This window comes from Entelurus aequoreus, linkage group LG11 (genome assembly GCF_033978785.1).
Source record: "Entelurus aequoreus isolate RoL-2023_Sb linkage group LG11, RoL_Eaeq_v1.1, whole genome shotgun sequence".
NCBI classification, from domain to species: Eukaryota; Metazoa; Chordata; class Actinopteri; order Syngnathiformes; family Syngnathidae; genus Entelurus; species Entelurus aequoreus.
Genome location: NC_084741.1, coordinates 40,413,565 through 40,438,410, shown reverse-complemented (window position 1 = coordinate 40,438,410; position 24,846 = coordinate 40,413,565). Strand labels below are relative to the sequence as shown.

The 24,846-nt window shown below is 38.7% G+C and overlaps 1 protein-coding gene across 1 annotated transcript; it reads left to right on the top strand.

Moving 5' to 3' along the window:
* The first annotated feature begins 2,186 nt into the window (after nucleotides 1–2,186).
* On the top strand, nucleotides 2,187–13,061 carry LOC133660669 (stathmin-like). The gene is made up of 7 exons (XM_062064247.1): nucleotides 2,187–2,291; nucleotides 2,917–2,969; nucleotides 6,039–6,208; nucleotides 10,779–10,931; nucleotides 12,256–12,408; nucleotides 12,480–12,671; nucleotides 12,738–13,061. Exons 2-7 carry the CDS (start codon nucleotides 2,954–2,956, stop codon nucleotides 12,774–12,776), a joined length of 723 nt encoding a protein of 240 aa, XP_061920231.1. The 5' UTR covers nucleotides 2,187–2,291; nucleotides 2,917–2,953; the 3' UTR covers nucleotides 12,777–13,061.
* The last annotated feature ends 11,785 nt before the right edge of the window (nucleotides 13,062–24,846 follow it).

Below are 24,846 nucleotides of genomic sequence, written 5' to 3'. Positions count from 1 at the left end.
CTTGTGTAATACTTTACACATAGATACACTTATGTATGCCTTTCTGCAGCATTTTTTTCCTGATGTGTTGTATATGGGTCACCATTTTATTATTACATGAGAATCTGTTTTTTTTTGTTTACTGTTTATGAAGTCTGATGTTCTAACTTTATACACATGTGGTTTTAATGGACTTTGTTCTATGTACCATCGACCTGAAATTAATTAGCAAAATATATCACACTGAATTAGCTAAACAAATCTCCCATTCTAATGTTCCATCCATCCATCCATTTTCTACCGCTTATTCCCTTCGGGGTCGCGGGGGGCGCTGGAGCCTATCTCAGGTACAATCGGGCGGAAGGCGGGGTACACCCTGGACAAGTCGCCACCTCATCGCAGGGCCAACACAGATAGACAGACAACATTCATACTCACATTCACACACTAGGGCCAATTTAGTGTTGCCAATCAACCTATCCCCAGGTGCATGTCTTTGGAGGTGGGAGGAAGCCGGAGTACCCGGAGGGAACCCACGCAGTCACGGGGAGGACATGCAAACTCCACACAGAAAGATCCCGAGGCCGTGATTGAACTCACGACTACTCAGGACCTTCATATTGTGAGGCAGACGCATTAACCCCTGTGTCACCGTGCTGCCCATGCTAATGTTAGCATGCTTAAATGCCAACTGAAACATACGTCAAGTACCAAAATATATTACTCTCAGGTGTGTACCTGAAAAAAAATTGTTTAGAATGCTAGCTTGCTAATGTTAGCATGCACCAAGTACCAAAATATGACAGGTGTATACCTACAAAACTAGGTTTAGGGTTAGGTTAGGGCAGGGGTTCCCAAACTTTTTGACTCAGGGTAATTTGGATTACCTCCAAATTCCTCAGGACAACCTAAAATCATCAGCCCGGAGGTTGGGTCTTGGGCGCAGATGGGTGTTCCATGAGGACAATGACCCCAAACACACGCCAAAAGTGGTAAAGGAATGGCTAAATCAAACTAGAACTAAGGTTTTAGAATGGCCTTCCCAAAGTCCTGACTTAAACGTGTGGACAATGCTGAAGAAACAAGTCCATGTCAGAAAACCAACAAATTAAGCTGACCTGCACCAATTTTGTCAAGAGGAGTGGTCAAAAATTCAAGCATAAGCTTGCCAGAAGCTTGTGGATGGCTACCAAAAGCGCCTTATTGCAGTGAAACTTGCCAAGGGACATGTAACCAAATATTTAACATTACTGTATGTATACTTTTGACCCAGCAGATTTGGTCACATTTTCAGTAGACCCATAATAAAGTCATAAAAGAACCAAACTTCATGAATGTTTTTTGTGACCAACAAGTATGTGCTCCAATCACTCTATCACAAACAAATAAGAGTTGTAGAAAGTATTGGAAACTCAAGACAGCCATCGCGACTGTATATATATATATATATATTTTTTTTTTTTATATATATATATATATACATATATATATATATATATTTTTTCCCAGCACGATGATGTCACAATATATTCCGAGCACGATGATGTCACGTTATCGATGGGAAAATGCATTTTTAGACATGATTTGCCTGAGCGACTAGGAGACACCGAAAGTAACAAGCGGTAGGAAATGGATTAGAAAGGACAGATTAAAAATAAATAAATAAAATAAAGATACAAAATAAAACATTTAAATTGGGACTTCCCGTGGCCCAGATTTTGTTTGTTTGTTTGGGGAGCCCTGGGTTAGGGTAATCCAAATAACCCTAAAATAAAATAGCATACTAACACGCTAGCAGGTATCATTCGTCAAGCAAGAAAATATCTAACGCTGAGTTGAGTACCTGCAAAATTACCAAAAAAAGATCGCATGCTAATATTAGAATGTTAACGATTGTGCTGCGGGCCGTTATAAAATTAACTACGGGCCGTAAATGGCCGCAGGCCACATTTTGGACACCTCTGGTCGAAGCAAAAGCCAATTAATATTATTAATCAGATTGCAAAAATAGGTATATCAACACACCCACTTAAGGCCTCTTATATTGTCACATGTTTAAATCTGAAAATGTAGACTACATAGTGATGTCAGGCATGTGAAAAACGTATAGTGCCTCCTGTGACGTGACTTTGCCAGCGCTGTTGTTTAATGCAGTGCAAACACACCCTCTGATTGGTGCGCTCGGGCCAATCAGTGTCGAGAGTTTTGGTGACGTCAGCAAAACAGAATTTTGCGGGAGGCTACTTTAGGTTTGGCGGGTAAACCAACAAGAAGTTGAGTGTCAGTCCTCAGGGTCCGTCCGACGCACAAAGGTGAGTGGCATACTTGAATTAGTCGTTCAAGCAGGCTTTAAAAGCCGCTTAGACGTGGTTTTAAGTGAGCCACAGGTGTAGTAATATTGTTAAAAGCGTCCGAAACCGTGTGAAACGTCACAAGAAGTCAAGTTTAAGAGTCAGTGAACCGTTGACATGGCGGCCGCACGCGCTGTGACCGCAATGAAACTACACATAATAACAACTTTCGTTTGTGTCTACTTCTATACACTTTAACCAACATTGACTTTGTAAATACACCAAGTGCATATGTCGTCTGGTCCACGCGGTGGCTGCTTTCCAAAAAAAACATTTTAGCATGCATCCATTGTTTGCCTCTGTGTAATGGCGAACTATGTTATGACTTGTCCAGGATTAACGCCATAACTGTGAATACCAGCCTTGCTTGTTAAGAACATGAATTGTTGCGTTTACATGTGGGGTTTGTCGCCATAATAAACGATTAGTTCAATCCAGCATGCCAAAGCAATGTTTGCTTAATATTCGCATGCTTGAACAGTGAAATGTGAATACGCGAGAGTCTCGCTGTCAGCCATTTTGCCATACATTAACGGATACCCTGCGAAATCACACTAACTTGCTTCATTTCCAATTTTTTTTTCAGTTCCTTTGGCACTGTTGCTGGCACCATCATTGCTAAAATGGCAAGCAGTGGGGGTGAGTGTAAATAAATTGTTCTGAACCAGAATATTTTTAGTGCATGGGTGTCTACATTTTCTAGGGCCGCATACCGAAAAGTTTTTATCTGTTTAAAAATGTAAACTCAGTACAAAACCAATTTTACATACAATAAACAATTTTGACATACAGACATTCTTAATTCAGTTTAACACTTACTCATGATAACACTTTAAATATATTAGGTGTTGTTACATACATTTGAATTTCTATTTCTAACTATTTCCATTGATGAACTCAAAGTAATTTACCTTTTTTTTTTCATTTGTTCGTAACTTTGCTCATTGTACACACAAATCCTTACTAGGGATGTAACGGTAACCGGTATAATTATAAACCCCGGTAAAATTACAGACGGACTAAACGGAACCAAGCGCTTGGTTTAACTTAATTTTCCCTTGCTTCTCGGTGTTCGTTTAAGAGCGCACTTCTGTTTTTAGATGGAGACGGGTGTGGATAATATTGGAGACTCATTTGTCCCACACTAAAAGTATACAGCGAAGAAGAAAACTATTTGATGTTGCATTTATTTCCTCAATACAGGTGTCCGCCCTGAGATCGGTAGGTTGTGAGTTCAAATCCCGGCCGGGTCATACCAAAGACTATAAAAATGGGACCATTACCTCCCTGCTTGGCACTCAGCATCAAGGGTTGGAATTGGGGGTTAAATCACCAAAAATGATTCCCGGGCGCGGCTACGCTGCTGCCCACTGCTCCTCTCACCTCCCAGGGGGTGATCAAGGGGATGGGTCAAATGCAGAGGACAAATTTCACAACACCTAGTGTGTGTGTGACAATCATTGGTACTTTAACTTTAACAGCGTCCATCAGTTGCTGTGACTGAGAATTAATGAGGTGAGGAAACGTGCAGCAGTTGATGTGTCGTGAACGTTGCCACAACTGTTTATAAAGTCTGTAGTTTGTTTACTTGGATGCTTGTTTAACTGTATCCGTGTTCAAATAACATAAATACTAGCTATAATGTTTAGTCATCTCATTGACTGGCTGTGAAGATTGCATATTACGTGTGAGAGGTATCACACCTGTTTATTTTTGTTGGCCAAATTGTTGTATTGAACCACTAGGAGGCATTGGAGAAGAACAAAGCTTGTTTATTAGACTTGGTCTTCATTAGCCAAAGTGCTTTGAGTTTTTTATTGATATCGAAACGTAAAAATCATGTTTTACAGTGTTTTTTTTCATGTCACAAAGTTATTACTTTAAAAACCAATCATGTGACACAGCATATTAGTTCATTCCTATACAATATATTTCTGCTCAAACCCTTAATGGATCTCTCCTGATACAGCATCTACATGTACATATAAATGTACATAACTTAAAAAAATAATAAAAAAATGAAAACCTAATCAAAATGTAAAAATAGAGAAAGACACCATGCAATGAGAATAAGCTGACATGTTATTAATGAACAAAAAACAAATACTTGTCTCTAGATATATGGATAATGTTTATCTATAGCCTTTTTATTAGACATTACACATCTTATGGCGGTATTACGTTCACACCACATCACTTCTTTACCTGACAATCAGTAATCATGATTTCCGTATTGATAAAAGTAATCTTATTTTGGCCATCATTGGCAGCTCCCTCTATAAGACTTGATCTCATACATGAACACTATTTTTATCTATATGGACAAGAGGTGCAGTTACGTCCTATGGCCATCAAGTGCCATCTTTCAAAATTCTTACATTGGTTTTTATTTTTGAATCTCTTATGTCCATAAAGTGCTATCTGGCGCAATTATCACATTTATTTTATTTACTTTCTTTCTGCCATATTACTTTGCTTATAATGCTTTTGCTGCTTTCATATGCACTTTCAATTTCTACTTGAGGTCCATGAAAGTGTTTATCTACAATAATGTTTCTTCTACAAAGAAAATCATTTCGAATGTGTTTTTTAAAAAATAAAATTTGGTTAAAAGATTTCAGTATAAATATTTTTCAAAAATGTTGACCACATTTAAAAAATACTGCGATAAGTTATAATTTTGGTCACAATAACCATGATAAGCTTCTTTCCCAGGGCCATAACCACCCTGAACAGACTGCCCCATTGACCCTCATAACTGCCCTCTCTTCGGTGCAATAACCCATTCTACCAACCACCCTGTTTCATGTAGATATTCATGTACATATTCATTTCACCCACTGTATAGAGTGTTCATTTGTTTTATCGCACTGTATGGAATGGCCTCAATCTCGTTACCCTGCGTAATGACAATAAAGCTGATTCTGATTCTGATAAGAAATTTCATACCGTGATCTCTCTAATCCTTACTAATCCAAATCTACTGATACGGCGCTGAAACATACTCAGGACCACCTCTAGAAGCATATTGTTCAATTTATACATAAATTGGGCAGTTTTGTTGTTAGGATCAGTCATTTAAAAAAATGCTTTGTTGCGTCTCGATATTTTTGTTCTATTAATTATCCTTGTTACTCTCCATTGTAATATGAGAAATGGTTTTCTCCCAGACCGCTCTCTATACATTAAGCAGTGTAAGGCAATGGAATCTTCGGAAAAAATAGTTTTTAGTTTTCCCCCAAAAGGGTGAATTTTCTGTTTTCTCTATGTATTTTAGAAAATATAATTGGATTTAACTGGAGTGTGTTGGTGTATATGGTGCAATGTTATAACACTCTTCTGTTAGGCTAATGTTTAGCCACAAATAATTAATATCCATATGACAATATCAACGCAAAAAAAATGAAACATTACTCCTAGGTAAATATTGAGCTTTGTTTTCTTTTCTTTGTAACTGGAAACCCAAGCAGCCGTGACACGGTTTAGTAGATTGTTTTCTTTTGACCTGTGCAAAAAAGCACTGACCCTGAATGATAGCCAGAGACCATGTTAACCCCTTAATTGCTCAGTTGGTCAATGACTTCTCTGTTGTGACACACAACGGAAGTGTTGTTAATAATTCAACCTAATTAGAATGTTGGACAATCTGCAAGTAAAACTCTGATCGCTGTTTTGCATAAGTATTGATGAAAATGTGTCGTTTTTCAGACATCCAAGTTAAGGAGCTGAGCAAACGCGCTTCAGGTCAGGCATTTGAGCTCATTCTGAGCCCCTCCTCCGACGTCAAAATGCAGTTTCCTCTGTCCCCTCTCAAAAAGAAGGAAACCTCACTGGATGAGATTATGAAGAAATTGGAGGCTGCAGATGAACGACGCAAGGTATCTATAACAAATACTGATTTGAGATAAAAGAAACAGGAACATTATGCTGAATTTCAATAAATCAAAGTAATTTCTATTATATTATAGATCTCAAATTTTCTTTGTCAGACTATATTTTTGGTATACTGGATGGAATAATTGGGAGGGAAAGTAACGCATTCAAATGATTGATTGAGGAGATCGAATTAAGGAAGCGGCCCAAGGAAACCAGCAATTGGGATTAGGGAGCAACCAGGTAGACTTGACAGGTCTACCTGGTTGGTCACGCCTATATAAACAGCTGATAGATAACACGTCATTGTGGTCAGGTGACCCCTCTGAAGAAGACTGCAGATGACAGTCAAAACATGCAAAAAAAATCCATCCAGTATACCGAAAATATTGTCTGACTCAAATAAATTGTTACAAGTAGATAAATGAGAAAACATAATGTAGCATTTTGAGCAATGTTATAGATTAATATTTCAGTGTGCAGACTAACAGGGATACGCTCCAAATACTTCACCAAGTCAGCTACACGGTCAATCATGTTTTAGATAACAGTTTTCTTTCATTCAATAGTATCATCCACTTCTTATTCTCAGCACTGTCCTTTACTCTCACTTTCTCCAAAGCAGTGGTTGTAAAACAAATGTTATGTTGATCTCTAGCTTTAAGCTAATGCTAGCAAGTGAGACCAGGTGTTTTGGGTGGATCTTATGGATTTCATTCTGACAGTCGCTGTGCCAACTAGTGGTGGGGATGCTTGTAACTCAAATTTTTTTAGATATGTTTGTCCTTCATTTTATTGATATGGAATTTGGTGAAACCTAAAACAAAATCATATTATGTATATAATTTATTCTGCTTTTAATTTGCGCATTATTTTTCTATTTCCATAGCTTCATGTAGTGGTGTTCTGATCTGATGTTATCTGTATAATATCAACAAAATACAGGTATTACATTATATCTGTTTGCAGCTAAAATATCCGATAAAAGCAGTCCTGCAGCGTGTTTATTTGTGCAAAGCTGGTCAGCCGGTTATCTAAATGTCCTCCAATAAACACACAATGTTGGTTTCTTCTATTTTAGTGAAGTCATTTCCAAAAACTAAACTTAATAGGCTATAGGCTACTATGAGCTAGCAGCCGCGCAACTGTTAAGCACGCAAACTATGTAGTAAATCCCCTTCATTGAACAATATTTCAGTCTAAAACATCACATTTGTAAACATAAGCAAGTATCAAATATAATATTTGCATATTACTAACAGATACAGTCTCCAAAGCAGAGGCCTACTAGAAAGTATGTAATAACAAATATGTCTGTATAATTCAACTAACTGCTTCGCAAGCAAAAATTTAAGGAATTATTGTAGTCACTAGGTGTTGCCAAGAAACAATAACAACTCCACTTCAAATTAAAAACTGCAAAAGTCGGGGCTTCCGGTAAGATTGCGGAGAGGGCAGATGTGAAGTCTGTCAAAAATAAAATCACCATAAAAAATAAACTCAACGAGTGCAAAAAACAAAAAGGGTGGAGTACCTAAATGAAGCAAGAAAGACAACCAACAATTACACCTACCTGGAGAACTCTCCGGGGAAAACATTGAAAGTGAAACTCGTGAACACGACGACAACACTGGTAAAATGGACGGATAAGACCACAACGAGACGCTGCGAGTGGGGCTCACCACAAGAAGTGAAGACATTAAGGATCTTAAACAAGAACTTTGAGAAGCTATCACCGTCTGTAAAGTCGAGCTGAAAACGATATGGAGGTGGAAATCGAAGCACTGCAGCAAGACATCGAGTGCAAGCTAACCGCTAGCAACAATGAGCTACAGGCCCAGAAGGCAAGTCTTGTCTGAGCCCAAGAGCATCAAACAAATGCTAAAAGCTACCTGAAGAAACAGAACTCAAAAGACAGTGCACACCTCCAGAGAATGACACAAACTGTTCTTCAGGAGGTTATCTGTCACTATCGCAACAGAAACAAGTGGTATTCTAATATGCAGGGGTGATTTGAACATCATTTGAGACCCCAAAGCAGATACAAATAGCCTCAAAAGGAATAATAAATAGGCCATTGAGAATACTTTTGAATGTATATTTGGATGTGATGTGTATGGCGGGACCAGCACCTTCTGGGAAAATATTATTTTATAGGATTGAGTATTTTTTCACAAATAGAGGAAAACCATAAGAGTAAAGGAGTGTAAATTCGGAAGTGCAGATGTGTCAGATCATAATCCACTCTATTTGAAGATAAACCTAAACAGGAAATGACAAACAATGTGAAGACTTAACACTGGGATTTTAAATAAAGAACAAAGAAATACAATGACACAGTAAATCCGACAATCGTTTGAGATGCAATGAAGGCAGTCCTTTGAGGGAAATTAATTTCAAAACATTTTAAAAAAAAAAACCCACAAAAAAACACTTGAGGATGAGATGCATAATAAACACAATGAGAAGTTAGGTTCATGTGTTTTTGATATTCCTGTTCCAGTTCCCCTGAGACGCATCAAGAAAAGGAAAAAAAAAAAGCTAAAATAAATGACATTTTTGGCCAAAATCGAAAGAAAAAAATAATACTTTAAGCAGAGCTAGTACAAAGTTAGGACCAAAAGCCACCAAATTGTTGGCAAAACGTATATGACAACAAGTAAGAAGTAGGGGCGCGGTCAATATGACATGATAATTTTGATTTTCAATTATGCATTCATTTTCTTTAAAAAGGCGAAACAAATTATGTATATAAAAAACCTATTAGTGTTATTATTATTACCATTAATATAAACAGTTTCTTATCAGAATCACAATCAACTTTGACACAAGGAATTTGACTTGGTAGACTGTGCTCTCTTTGTTCAATGCAGTTTCAATTTTTGCTTATTGTAAAATGTAACACAGGCTACACTTTATTCTGCCCTGCCTGAATGTTGCAATTTAGTTTACCAAATATGTAAACAATCATTTTGAGTCAATGTTAATGTAAAACTCGCCACACTAAATAAAGTACATTATATATACACATGAAGTGCACATACTTGTAGGAATGATATCATTTGGAATAAACTAAAAAAAGCAATACAATTATGCAGGATGAATGTTGAGCACTAATGCTGCTAGCTTAATGCTAAAGTACAATGGACTAGCTCATTGACAAGCTAACTCAAATTAGCATGGCCAATCACAGGTCACATATACTGTATATAAACAATCCTTCACACTAACATTCAATGTACAGTCTTCTATGAACCTAACATGCATATTTTTGGAATGTTGTAGGAAACTGAAGTGCCCGGAGAAAACCCACACACTCACGGGGACAAATGCACACAGCAATGTACAAACGGAGGTTCGAAGACGCACACGACGTAAAGTTAGATGTTATTGTCAGTAGTAATGTCAAATGATTTAGGTCAGTTTACACTGGCTTGAACAAGGAAGGCAATAATTGGCTTAAAATACCTTTCTCTTCTTACTTTTGCCATGTCTTCTGACAGGCGATTTGGATGCACGTTTTTCTTTTTTCAAAATAAAGTAATGAACGTTTTTATATTTGAGATGTTTTCCAAACTTAGTATCGCCAATAGTATGTAAATAAAAGACTATATTCGGTATATCCATTCATATATCACTTACATTTGTTTTCATGTTAGTGTTTTAAAAAAAATCACTTATTTGGAAGGCGGCCCTTGCCGTGGCGTTGCACCACGATCGTTTACCCCTTTACCCCCTTACTTTTTATACACACAATTTTAAAACACTGAATTTATTTTCTATGTAATTGTCAGCATAATTTGATGTAAAAAAAAATTTAGTTCACAAAATTAAAACGCAAAAAATTCAGTTACATAAATTCCCTGTCAAAAAAAGCTTTCGTAATAAAAACACAAATGAACCTCCATAAACAGGCCTACTACACAAGCCCAACAGATTCGGACTGTGAAATAAATTATTTCGATGGAGATGCTGATACACCGTCTATAACTACAGGGGCGGAAATTCGAGAAAAACTAAGAAGGTGGACGTTGTTCAAGACCAAACTGTTACAAGAACACTGTACTTGAATGGACAAACAAGAACAATTTACCTATTTCAATGTAGAGAACCAAGACTACTCTCACATCAGCATTATTTTTCTATGTGTTTGTATTGTATTGTTTTTCAATGCCAAAAAAACCCAATGAAAAACTAAAGTGATAAAAGACAGCTAATATTAAATAGGTTAGTTTTTCAAACCTATCATTGTTCTCTGACTAATTTCACCTAATCAAGCCTTTTCTAACATTCCACACCAGTAGTTTCCCCCCTTGTCCCCCCACTAGGGCACCGCCCTGGACCTGGCTGGGGACCCGTGGCCCCCAGACCCCTGTCTTATTTTCAGTCTTTTTCATTAAGTTCAAATCACATGCCTGAGTAGTGCACTCAATTTTACTTCAACTGGTTTCAAATTTGTTAATCCACAATTGTGCACATGCGACAGACTCATCAAGGATCAGTTAATCAACAATTATTCCCAATCCACAATAGTGAAATGCAAGTAATGGTTTGTTCCTTGTCCTTTTTTGACAGAACCACGAGGCCGAATTACTGAAAACCCTGGCTGAGAAACGAGAGCACGAGAAGGAAGTGATCCAGAGGGCCATTGATGAATGCTACAAATTTAGCAAGAACACCCAAGAGAAGCTTACTCAGAAGATGGTGGCGGCGGAGGAGCGACACAAGGTATCTTCAGCATTGACACAATGAATTAGACGATACCAATATTTGGAACTGATACTCATTTGCAGTAAAACTGATTTTAAACATGAATAGTATATGTAACTGTACAGCTGGACAAGGTTTTAAGTTTGTTTTTTTGTATTTTTTTAAAGTTTTTTTTTTGTTTTGTTTTTTAGGACCAGCAGTGACAATGTTTTTTTGCTGTGCAAATATGGTTCATTTAGCATCTAACAGGAGATTTCACAAACACCTTTATTACCTGCGTGTAGTGCTGCGGGTCAGAGGAGCATCAAAAGTTGCATTTCAAAATATGGAAAATCTGTGAAAATTAGCAAAGATGTGGGATTTATTTACGTCAATATAACTTGCCATCTACTAAATTTTATGCAATTTTATAGCAGTTTATGGATTCAATACATTGTAAGGTTTCCTGAGCGCTACGCTAAGGGGAAAAAAAGAACTTTTCCCATGCATGGCACAGAGCTGGTGCTTGAGCAGTGGTACATGAAATGTCCGCGAAAAGTAGTGTTTTTCAACATTAATTTTCAGGTCAAAATAAAACTTCCGTGTTTTTTAAATATCAAAAATGACATTTCAAACAAAGTTTTTCGAAGGATTGCCTCAGCCGTAGTTACTCGCTGTTCCTCTTGCATAAAAGCCGCACTGGGTTGCAGGACAGAGACAATTAGGGGCATCGAAACAAGCTTGGTAGTTAGGATCATCTCGCTCGCTTACTTGTTGTCTTTAGGCCACAGCGTTGACGGCTTTCTACTTTGATGCTAATTGTATTTGGATGATTACAATCCAAACACAGTTTCAAACCAGTTGTAGTTCTAGAGCATTTATCAGTAGCCAGTGAGAAGGTATATTTTTTGACGAGACCGTTGTAAACAGAGGTCACAACACCGAAAGTATATTACCCAAGGGGGCTTGACTATAGGATGGATTTGCCAAATGGGAAACATTTTCTGAGTTCTTTGCATGCATGTTATAGAATTTTACATTACATTTTCAGTGATGATAAAGTTAGTAAATTATCTACTAAAAAAAAAAAAATTATGTGGTACATCACATGGATCACCAAAGGGACAGCCAAAAGAGGTTTTGTAGATGAGAATAAATCTAAAGGTAAAATATTGTGTAGAAATGCACCCAATTGTAGGAAATGTAATCTTGATTTAAAACATTTTTTGGAGGGCTTGCATGGCAGCACTTTCTGTTGATGGAAATGTTCCTCTTTTTTCATCAGTTTTTCCACTTTTTTCTTTAAATGTTGCTCACATACCTGCAATACACATGTCAACAATGTATGTTGTGTTTTTGCCAGATCCACGCAGCTGAAGTCATGAAAAACTTGGCTGAGAAAAGAGAGCGTGAGAAGGAGGTGCTCCGGCGGGCCATTGATGAATGCTGCAACTTCAGCAAGACCACTCAGGAGAAGCTCAACCAAAAAATGGAGGCTGCGGAAGAGAGACACAAGGTCAGTTCAAATTGATAAAAAAAATATAAAAAGCTAGGTCCAAAACATAAAAATTTGGGCCTTTTTGTCAGACCCACGAGGCTGAAGTGCTGAAACAATTGGCGGAGAAACGAGAGCGTGAGAAAGAAGTGCTCCAGCGGGCCTTTGACGAATGCAGCAACTTTAGCAAAACCACTAAAGACAAGCTCAATCAGAAGATGGAGGTCAACCAAGACAACCGTAATGCTCGAATGGCTGCTCTGGAGAAGAAACTCAAGGACAAGGTGAGAAGAATGGCACAAAATCAGTGAGAAAAGAAACCACAGTCCTGTTTTTCTGTCTTCAAACAGGACAAGAAGATCGAAGAATTGAAGAAAACAAAGGCCTAAAGCTGGAAAGGCATTACAATTCTTTCATCTTCTCAATGAGCTCTTTTGATTATTATTGCTGTACTAGTTTGACTTAAATATGTAGTGACATTTTTGCATGAGTAGTTTCTTATGGCAGCTTACTACACTTTAGTATTTTAAGGTGTGAGGTATATTTTTGTACTGGTCCACATAGCCATTTGATATATTGTTTAATATTGTTCCACTTTTCCGGTACTGTCTTTCTGTATCTTCAATCACTTAATTGTATTTAAGCATTTACCCCATAAACTTAATAAGATTGGATTTCACAGCTGTCATGTCTGCATCTAGAGCTAATAGTTGCACACTACTGACACCTAGCGGTAATTTGTTTTTTAGTCAGGCCTAGATTATCAAAAGTTCACCTACCTTGTCAGAAAAGTAATGTATTGGAGCATATGGCATCTATCTATCAATCTATTTTCTACTGCTTTTCCCTGTCGGGGTCACAAGAGTGGCTGGAGGCTATCCCAGCTGCATTTCGGGCGGGATGCGTGGTACACCTTGGACAAGTCGCCACCTCATCGCAGGGCGTATATGGCATCTATTATAAAGTTAAAAGTTAAACTACCAATGATTGTCACACACACTAGGTGTGGCGGAATTATTCTCTGCATTTGACCCATCACCCTTGATCGCCCCCTGGGAGGTGAGGGGAGCAGTGGGCAGCAGCGGTGGCCGCGCCTGGGAATCTATATAAGTAGATATGTCAAATGAAAAATTATTTTACTCAGACTTGAATTTGGATAAATCACATGTTACTCTTTCATAATTCAAATTAAATAAACAACCCAATATTTGAACACAAACAATTTTATTGTCAGTTGTCATACAGGAACATTGTTTTTATTACTTGAATGCATGACATTTGTTTCTAAGCATGGTAAAAGTTGTATTGAAAGTCCAGTCATGTTGTATTTAGTGACTTGCCAGCCAGTCAGTCTCCTTAATCATCTTTGCACTGATCATGCATTGACCTGATCACTGAACATACTGTGTAGATAGTTAAGGTGAAGGAGCATTTATAGTCAAAATAAATTGTGTGATTAATCCTTGTGTATACATTATTAATGCAATATTTTTTGTGATTAATCACATGAGTTGAATAGTTTTTGACAGCCTTAATTATATATTTTTTATGACTTTCATGAACGGCATGCATTTTCACCTTTTGTGAGATTTGCCTTTTGCAAAAAGGAAGGAAAAAGTATTTTTTATGTAAAAATTACACAGATGTGCTCTTTATTGGACAATGACACAATACAACGTTGTCACATTCATAATGCCTTCTAATACAGGCAATCATCAAGAAAGACATTTAGTAGATGCAATATCACCTGAACTACACAAAAAAAGTAAAAACATTTTGTAAATGATTGCGACATGTGGCCATTTCATGCAGGAAATACAACAAAATATGGAGTTTTGTCCATTTATCCAGAAAAACATTTGTAACTCTCCATGATGTCAGTTGCAGTAACTGGAAATCTTTATTTGCATTCAATTTCCATATCCATTATATATTTTAAAAAGCAGCCAAGCTCTATACTGTTAATTAGCTAAATAACTACAGAACCAGAATTTGTTTTTAAATCCCATTTTCCCCTTTGCCTTTACTGGTACCCTTCTGTGGTGCCATTACAATAACCACATCAGTACAGTACAAAGGTTTAACCAGCTTCCACATCACATGCCCTGTTTGCTGACAATGTTTTCCCGGTCTAACACTCGTCCTCCTGAATGGTTGGAAATCCACACGACGATGAGAACACATTGAACATTGTGAGGAAAAAGAGAGAATTGTCTCTGGCTTGAGGGGGAGCACAATGCAGATATCTGATTGAGCCAAACAGAAGATGCTTTGTTGCTGAATGGCAAACATGGGAATGACAAAGTGTTACCAAACACTTATTTGATAACGCAATTAAATCTTTGCTTCCAATGTGATCTGGATTAAACTCCAGATTCACAGATCCATGTGTGCATCCAACTGCAATTCTGACCATTCATAATTCTTCATTTTGCATAAGTTTGTCTGGCACAATTATAATAATTGGATATTTATCAGCAGGGTTCTTTAACCATTTGCATAATTAGTAAAAATCTATTGTAATTTTATGTAGCCATCAGACATTTTTAACTACCATCTCTAGGTCAAATGTGCATGTTCCATAAACCTTTTGAATACCTACATGGAATACTCAATTTAAGTGAATTACATAATTACAGGCCATTTAAATCAGAGGGTCTGTGAACCCCCAGGGAGTCCAAAGAGACATTGCATGGGCGCTGTGGAAGTTTTGATTGATACTTTTTGAAAAATATTTTTTATATTCCCCACACATTTTTCCACAAAGGTAAAATGTTTTTAAAAATGCATCAACATTAATTCAACACACTGTATATCGGTGGTATGCTGTATATTAGCATTTAAGATAGCTATCAATTAGCGCTGTAGTTAATTGCTAGCGATTAGCAGCCCTAGCTGCCAGCTAGCATTTTGTGCTCTAGTTTCTGGCAAACTATTTTAGCACACTTGTTGTCAGCTAGCGTTTAGCCAATTGTCAGTTGGTGATTAGATTAGTTAGTTCGCAAGTTAAGTTGTCAGCTAGCGATTAATGCCTTAGTTGTCAGCTAGCTAACTATTAGGGGCGCAATATAGAACTGTTGACAGCTAGCAATTAGTGAGCTACTTGTCAGATAGCGTTCAGCCAATTGTCAGCTGGTGATTAGTGTGCAAGTTGTTAGCTAGCACTAACGCATCAATTGTCAGCTAATTATTAGCGGCGCAATACAGCATTCTTTAAATACATTAGTTTTGCACAAAAAACAAGGTACCTGTAGGATCAGTTGAAACACAATTGTATACAGTAGACTGACCATACGTCCACTTTTGTATACATTAGACTGACCATACGTCCACTTTTGTGTACAGTAGACTGACCATACGTCCTCTTTTCACCGGACATGTCCTCTTTGGCGGGGCTGTCCGGGCGGAGTTTCTTAAATGCCTCAAATGTCCGGCATTTTGAGTTAGGGTTGCGTGTATTTTCAATGTACGTTCAAATTGTAAAAGTGTGCGCACGCAGCAGCATTCATGAGGGAGGGGCAGAGACAGAGAGAGCGAGAGAGTTATGATAAACACGCATGTGTCGCCAGGCTATGCTTTTTATCCATAGATTTATCAGATTTAATTTTTTATTATCTATAACAGGAGTATCAAAAGTGTGCCCCGGAGACCATTTGTGGCCCACAGCTAATGTTTTAAAGGCCCACGGCACATTCTAAAAATACTATTGGGGGACGGCGTGGCGCGGTTGGGAGAGCGGCCGTGCCAGCAACCTGAGGGTTCTTGGTTCAATCCCCACCTTCTACCAACCTCGTCACGTCCGTTGTGTCCTTGAGCAAGACACTTCACCCTTGCTCCTGATGGGTCGTGGTTAGGGCCTTGAATGGCAGCTCCTGCCATCAGTGTGAGAATGTATGGGTGAATGTGGAAATAGTGTCAAAGCACTTTGAGTACCTTGAAGGTAGAAAAGCTCTATACAAGTATAACCCATTTAAACCCAAATAAACAAAAACATAACAAAAAGGAAATAAAAAAGCTTAAAGGTGAAATGTAATTCAGAAAAAGTTGCAATGTTGACTATTAAAACAAAGCTGTTTTTTTTTCTTTCAAACTGTCATTGCTCAAAACATAATACTGAATCAAAATCAATGTTATTATGAATTATTGACCTATCCAAGGTTCCGATTACTTCACATCAAGTATTCCACTTTGAAAAATATTTTCGGTGGAAGATTTTGCATATTTTGTGTGTTTGACATTAAAAACATAGTTTTGTGTGACAAAAAAGGGTGGAAAACAAACAAACCAAAAAACAACATAAAAAAAACAAACATTTTGAAATGAGGGATAGATCTGAAGTTGTAGACTCCAGAGATTTAAGCGTTAAATATAAAATGTATGTATGCCCTGGCTCACAATTATCATTTCATGACCGAAGCAAAACACTTTTTACACTTTTATACTGAAATAAATACACCTACAACTTATTAAATAAAAACAGAAAAAACTACCAGCAGCGGTAAAGTATAGATCCATGAAGGAAAGAAGAAAGTGAATGAATGTTTATAACTGAATACATTTACATATGTATACACATTTGTTTTCTTTTTTTATTATTATTTTTTAATGAATTAAGTAACCTTTATGATGACCTTTTTCCAAAACACAATATAGAATGTGAGATATAACAGGATAATGAATAAGTTTATATTTTTTTCTCAAAATGCTTACAAAAAAGTGGAACCCCAAAAATTTACTGTGGGACCCCATTTTGAAAATTCCTAGCGCCAACACTGCTGTCAACAGAGGAGAAAAAATGCTTTATTTAAATATATATATTATTTATAAAGCAAGTTCGAGTATCATTGGCAAATTTTCACCTAGTCCCAGCCTTGGAGTGCTGCCCGCCTTGGCACGCATATATGTGTCCTCTTTTTGGGATTTCAGAATATGGTCAGCCTAGTATACAGGATATATACAGTAAGTAGGGGTCCCTGCTCCATCTCTCCATCAGTTTGAGGGCCCTTGGTCTGGAATATGTTGAAGACCCCTGATTTAATGACTTTAAAGGCCTACTGAAACCCACTACTACCGACCACGCAGTCTGATAGTTTATATATCAATGATGAAATCTTAACATTGCAACACATGCCAATACGGCCGGGTTAACTTATAAAGTGCAATTTTAAATTTCCCGTGAAACTTCAGCTTGAAAACGTCTATGTATGATGACGTATGCGCGTGACGTCACGACGGCAACGGAAGTATTCGGACCCAATGTGTCACCATACAAACTGCTCTGTTTTCATCGAAAAATTCCACAGTATTCTGAAAATCTGTGTTGGTGAATCTTTTGCAATTTGTTTAATGGACAATGGAGACTGCAAAGAAGAAAGTTGTAGGTGCGATCGGTGTATTAGCGGCGGACTACAGAAACACCAACACCAGGAGATTGTGTTGTGTTAGCAGACGCGCTACCGTGAGTACAGCTTTGGCTTCCAAACATTTGATCGCTTGCCCGTACGTGCTTGTCGCTATGTGCATGTCACATACGTAACTTTGGGGAAATATGTTTCTTGCCGACTGATTGCGGCCGGGGTGTCGTCGAAAGCTACAACGCCCGCCGCTGCTCCATAGCTAAGTTAGCTTCAATTGTTAAGCTTCGCCAAGCTGGAAATGATTAACTGTGTATTTACATGTTCATGGTTTAATAGTATTGTTGATCTTCTGTCTATCCTTCCAGTCAGGGTTTTTTAAATTTTGTTTCTATCTGCATTTGAGCCTGATGCTATCACGTTAGCTCTGTAGCTAAAGAGCTTCACCGACGTATTGTCGTGGAGATAAAAGTCACTGAATGTCCATTTCGTGTTCTCGACTCTCATTTTCAAGAGGATATAGTATCCGAGGTGGTTTAAAATACAAATCCGTGATCCACAATAGAAAAAGGAAAAAGTGTGGAATCCAATGAACCCTTGTACCTAAGTTACGGTCATAGTGAAAAAAGATACACCCTGCACTACACTGTAGTCCTTCACTGTAACGTTCCTCAGCCACAAATCTTTCATCCTCGCTCAAATTAATGGGGTAATCGTCGCTTTCTCTGTCCGAATCTCTCTCGCTCCATTGTAAACAACGGGGAATTGTGAGGAATCCTTCCTCCTATGACGTCACGCTACTTCTGGTATAGGCAAGGCTTTTTTTATCAGCGACCAAAAGTTGCCAACTTTATCGTCATTGTTCTATACTAAATCCTTTCAGCAAAAATATGGCAATATATTGCGAAATGATCAAGTATGACACATAGAATGGATCTGCTATCCCCGTTTAAATAAAAAAAAATCATTTCAGTAGGCCTTTAAGCCCTTATTCAAAATGTTTTATATCCACAAGTACATGAATCATGTTTTTTTAATATTTTAGAAATGTAGTTTCTGTTATTGCCTGCTGTAAATGAGCTTACTTAAACAACTAAGCTGCAGGTGTATCATTTATGCCATTTTTATTGTCACTTGTCTCTCAGGTCAGGGTTTTTTTTTCTTCATAAAATGTCATCCAAGCTGCAGGTGTTTCTGCTGTCATTGCAATAATGAAGCTGTGTGATTGATGAAAAACTGGACTAGAAAGTTCCTATGCATGCGCAATTGGTTTTCGTCTCACAAAAAGGCACAATTGGACCATGCAGTTCTGATTGAGAGGCATGGGAATAAGACTTTGGTTCACTGAGGTGCAGGTCAACCAAATCAATAGCATATGGGGTTGCACAAAGATCTGTCCGTAGCCCATTAAATGTTACCCGTGCCAACAAATGCAATCATTTCTTGAGTTGTCACTTGTTTTCTTACACTAAGTTTGTTAACATTCTGCAGCATTTTTACTTGACAGATGGTATAGTTCAAGCTTTTTTGGTCAACGAGGTACAGGTGGAAAAAAATGTATATTGGGTTCAATCCTTTGCTCATTAAATACTACTTTTGCTACAGTGCATCCGGAAATTATTCACTGCGCTTCACTTTTTCCACATTTTGTTATGCCATCCATCCATCCATTTTCTACTGCTTGTCCCTTTTGGGGTCACGGAGGGTGCTGGAGCCTCTCTCAGCTACATTCGGGCGGAAGGCGAGGTACACCCTGGACAAGTCGCCACCTCATCGCAGGGCCAACACAGATAGACAGACAACATTCACACTCACATTCACACACTAGGGACCATTTAGTGTTGCCAATCAACCTATCCCCAGGTGCATGTCTTTGGAGGTGGGAGGAAGCTGGAGTACCCGGAGGGAACCCACGCAGTCACGGGGAGAACATGCAAACTCCACACAGAAAGATCCCGAGTCCGGGATCGAACCCAGGACCTTCGTATTGTGAGGTACATGCACTAACCCCTGTGTAGGTTCCAGCTTTATTCCACAATAGAATAAACTCATTGTTCTCAAAATTCTACAGACAATAACCGACATTGACAAAGTAAAAGTTTTTTTTAATTTCTAATTTATCAAATTTTAAAGATAAAAAAAACTTACACGAGTATTTTAGCTTTTGCTCAATGCATTGATGCACATTTTGCAGCAATTACAGCCTCAAGTTTTTTTGAGACGATGCCACAAGCTTGGCACGCCTATCTTTGGGCAGTTTTGCCCATTCCTCTTTGCAGCACCTCTCAAGCTCCATCAGGTTGGGTGGGAAGTGTTGGTTTTCATCCAGGATGTCTCTGTACATTGCTGCATTCATCTTAGTCTAGTCAGGGAGGTGACCAAGAACTTGGGGGGGGGGGGGGGCGTGGTTAAGAGGAGAGTATATTTACAGCTAGAATTCACCAACTCAAGTATTTCATATATTTATATATATATATAAATCAATCAATCAATCAATCAATGTTTATTTATATAGCCCTAAATCACAAGTGTCTCAAAGGACTGTACAAGCCACAACGACATCCTCGGTGTCGAGTGGGTCTGACATAATATTGTGAAAGTCCAACACATCAGCGAAAGTCCAGTCCAAAATACTTGACTTTCAGTGAATTCTAGCTATATATATATATATGTATGTATATGTATATATATATGTATATGTATATATATGTATATGTGACGGTCCACAACTGTATGTGGCAAAATGCAGCTCCACACTGCTGTCGCTTCAACATATCACTGGCACCAGGTGGATTATGAATTTCTTTTATTACAGTGTCCTGCAAAACAGTGCAAATTGTGAGACTGTGAGTCCACTTGGGTCACAGGATTATCAATTGGAAGGCGTCACAGTTCTGAGCACTTCCCGCAGGTAAAGTACATACCACTTCTCGCCAGCAACAGGCGCTGTTGCAACACTTCATTCATAATTTAATCAAGCATAATGAACGTCTGTTTCTACACCGTTATATATATATATATATATATATATATATATATATATATATATATATATATATATATATATATATATATATATATATATATATATATATATATATATATATATATATATATATATATATATATATTTTTTTTATTATATAAATAAATGAAATACTTGCATTTTAGTGTTCATTTATTTACACATATACACACACACACAACACTCATCTACTCATTGTTGTACTTGAAAGTACAATGCTTTGTTAAGGGTTGAATTGTCCATCCTCTTTCTATTCTCTGTCACTATTTTTCTAACCATGCTGAACACCCTCTCTGATGATGCATTGCTGTGTGGCACGCACAAAAGTGCTTTCATCAAGTGCACGAGCGTGTGGAATCTTCCATCTCTCCCTAGCATGGCCCAAAACCGGTCAATCCTTGCTTCCTGGGGAAGATCTTCCCTGGCAAGCAATTGGTACTCCAGTACTTGTACCCGGAGGCTGGTCAGGTCCAATCGCAGCTGCGGGAGACTTTTTTTTGGGGGGGGGGGGGGGGGGGCGTGGCCTCCAGCCGTTCTCACTGAGAACGGCTGTCCCCACTCAGGTCCGCATTGAGCTGGAGGGGGCGTGGCCTCCAGCTCCGGCTGAATACCGGGAGTTTGTCGGGAGAAGGGAGGTTGTCGGGAGAGGCGCGGAATACCGGGATTCTCCCGCTAAAAACGGGAGGGTTGGCAAGTATGACTTAAGGAGTGACAAACAATACTCTTCATCAATCTTGCTCCAACTTTCTCTGATTGCTGTTGTCAGATCAGCTTTGCAGGTTGTAGTCTTGTCATGGACCATTTTCTTTCATTTTCACCACACATTTTACTTTGGATTGAGAACCAGACTATTTGCAGGCCATGACATTGGCCTTATTGTATCTTTCTTCAAGGAAAGTTTTTACAGTTGTTGCTTTATGGCTTTCATCATGAAAAACATGTCATCATCCTCAAACATTCTTTCAATTGATGCAACAGGAGAAGCGTCCAAAATGTGAATGCAAAGTTGTGCATTTATTGAAGATGAAATGACAGTCATCTCCCCAGTGCCATTACCTGACATGCAGCCCCATACAATAAATGACTGTGGTCATTTGCATGTTTTCTTCAGGCAGTCGTCTTCATAAATCTCATTTGAACGACACCAAACAAAAGTTCCTGCATCATCACTGAATATGATTTTCATCCAGTCATCTATAGTCCATGATTGGTTTTCCTTTGCCCATTGAAACCTTGTTTTTTTATGTTTAGGTGTTAATGACTACTTTCGTTTAGTTTTTCTGTGTTTAAATGTATTTTCCTTTAGGTGCTTTCTTTCATTTTGGTCACAGATGGTGACTCCAGTTTCCTCCTATTTGTTCTTTGTTTTGCAGTGCATTTTCTCTTTCCAAGACATATTGCTTTAAGTTATCTGGTAAGCACTCATTATTAAAGGTGGACTAATGAACACATTTAATTATATTAATTGAATATTAATGGCAGCACGGTGGCAGAGGGGTTAGTGCGTCTGCCTCACAATACGAAGGTCCTGAGTAGTCGTGAGTTCAATCCCGGCCTCGGGATCTTTCTGTGTGGAGTTTGCATGTTCTCCCCGTGACTGCGTGGGTTCCCTCCGGGTAGTCCGGCTTCCTCCCACCTCCAAAGACATGCACCTGGGGATAGGTTGATTGGCAACACTAAAATTGGCCCTAGTGTGTGAATGTGAGTGTGAATGTTGTCTGTCTATCTGTGTTGGCCCTGCGATGAGGTGGCGACTTGTCCAGGGTGTACCCCGCCTTCCGCCTGATTGTAGCTGAGATAGGCTATGTAACACAAAGTTACATAGCTGGGCTACAAGGTTGAGGGCAAACAAAACCAATGCTATGTGGAATTCCACAGGGTTCACACCTCTGCTCGTTAGATTTTCCCTCAGAAATTATACTTTTGCCAGCAGAACATTTTTCACACTTTTTTATTCACGCAAAATGATTTTTTTAATACATTTTTGATCAAACCTGAATTTAATTGTTGCACATTTATAATTTACATATTATAACATGTTAAGTAATTGATTTGTTTTAAAAAATTTTAGTTTATAAACCTTCTCAAATCATCTCTGGTACTCTCTCTAGTACTACTAAATTTTAACACAAGCGCTCATGCTGTGCGCCTCTGGGGCCAGTGGGACCAAGGCTATGTCTACTCTACACTAAGCCGGATAACCCCTTAAACAAATAATTATTTTGCCTAAGCCCCGTTTCAGCCACACTAAATTATCGTTTAAGGTTTCCCTCCTCAAATAATTTTTTACACAGGTAAGTGCACCGTGTATTTCTTGAATCTCCGGCACTTAGCTTTGTATGGACTCATTGATCGTTTACAAACTAAGTTCGGAGAGGAAGTGACGCCAGAAAGACCGCGCCCCACACAGGAAGTGACGTCAGTAAGACCGCGCCCCACACAGGAAGTGACGTCAGAAAGAACGCGCCACAGCCAGCTTCATAATAAAGCGATTTCGTAACTTGGAGCTAACCACTGGAAATATGGAGGCGAGTCATCCAGACATGCCCGTGTTTCTCCTTCTGTCTGTACAGACGCTAAATCACACATGAATACCTTAAGAGAAAGCGATTGCAGCTATTTCGGATACAACACTTCTCAGACGGCAAGAGAACTTTCCAATGTTGAGGTCAGCTGGGATTCTATTTAACGAAAAACTCTGTCCATTTGTTGAAGGAGAGACAACGAGAATGTGAGCTCCTGTGGATGTGATTAAAAAAAAAGTAGCGTGTGCTTTGTATTACCTGGCCGTGCAGGGAAAACTACAGAAAACAGTGAATGCTTTTGGACAGGCGAAGCAGACTGTATCAGTTATTGTCCGCCATGTATGTCGCGGACTCAACCTCTAGGTCCAGAGTATATAAAGTAACCAAAAACAAATGGACAATGAAGGTGAAGGCAAAAGAGAGTGTCCTGACCAGATATCTAGATCCGTAGTTTGATTGATGTAAAATGTTCTTTATCACATTGTTTACGTGTCTAATAAAGATTTGATTAATTTATGATGTCTCAGGTGTGATTCACTACAATAGGGCCCCACAACACACTGGATTTCAGTTAATTGAAATACCACAACACTGGATATTGTTCAGATAAGTTACATTTAAGAACTTGCACACAAAGCAACACTGGAGGTGACTATGACGTGTGCATTTTCCGTGCATGCGTACTAGGTCGCGTTGCGCCGGCAGACGGAGAGGGGAGGGAGTCTTAAACGGTGGCATTGTTGTGTGTGGACACAGATAAGGTTAGGTGGGATTTACCCTGGATAACCTTATCCGGCTTAGTGTAAATGGGGCCTAAATGCATGGGAAATTAGTCATCACCTGCTCAGTGGCTTTGTGGTTAGAGTGTCCGCCCTGAGATCGGTAGGTCGTGAGTTCAAACCCCGGCCGAGTCCTACCAAAGACTATAAAAATGGGACCCATTACCTGCCTCAGCATCAAGGGTTGGAATTGGGGGTTAAATCACCAAAAAATGATTCCCGGCTAAAGCCACTGGTGCTGCCCACTGGTGCTGCCCACTGGTTCCCTCACTTCCCAGGGGGTGAACAATCAATCAATCAATGTTTATTTATATAGCCCTAAATCACAAGTGTCTCAAAGGGCTGTACAAGCCACAACGACATCCTCGGTACAGAGCCCACATACGGGCAAGGAAAAACTCACCCCAGTGGGAAGTCGATGTGAATGACTATGAGAAACCTTGGAGAGGACCGCATATGTGGGTAACCCCCCCCCCCCCCCCCCCCCTCGAGGGGATGGGTCAAATGCAGAGGACTAATTTCACTACACATAGTGTGTGTGTGACTATCATTGGTACTTTAACTTTTAACTTTAACTTTAACTAACACTCATCAGTGACAGAGCAGGAGTGGGCAAGGAATATGTCTTGTTAAAAAAATGAAGCACCCTGGTATTCTTGCATTTACTGTAAATAAATAGATATAATTACAGTAATAAGTCAGTTAATACTACTACTACATACCACAATGTATATAATTAGCGATATGTGATGCACTTGATGACTTTATACGGTGGA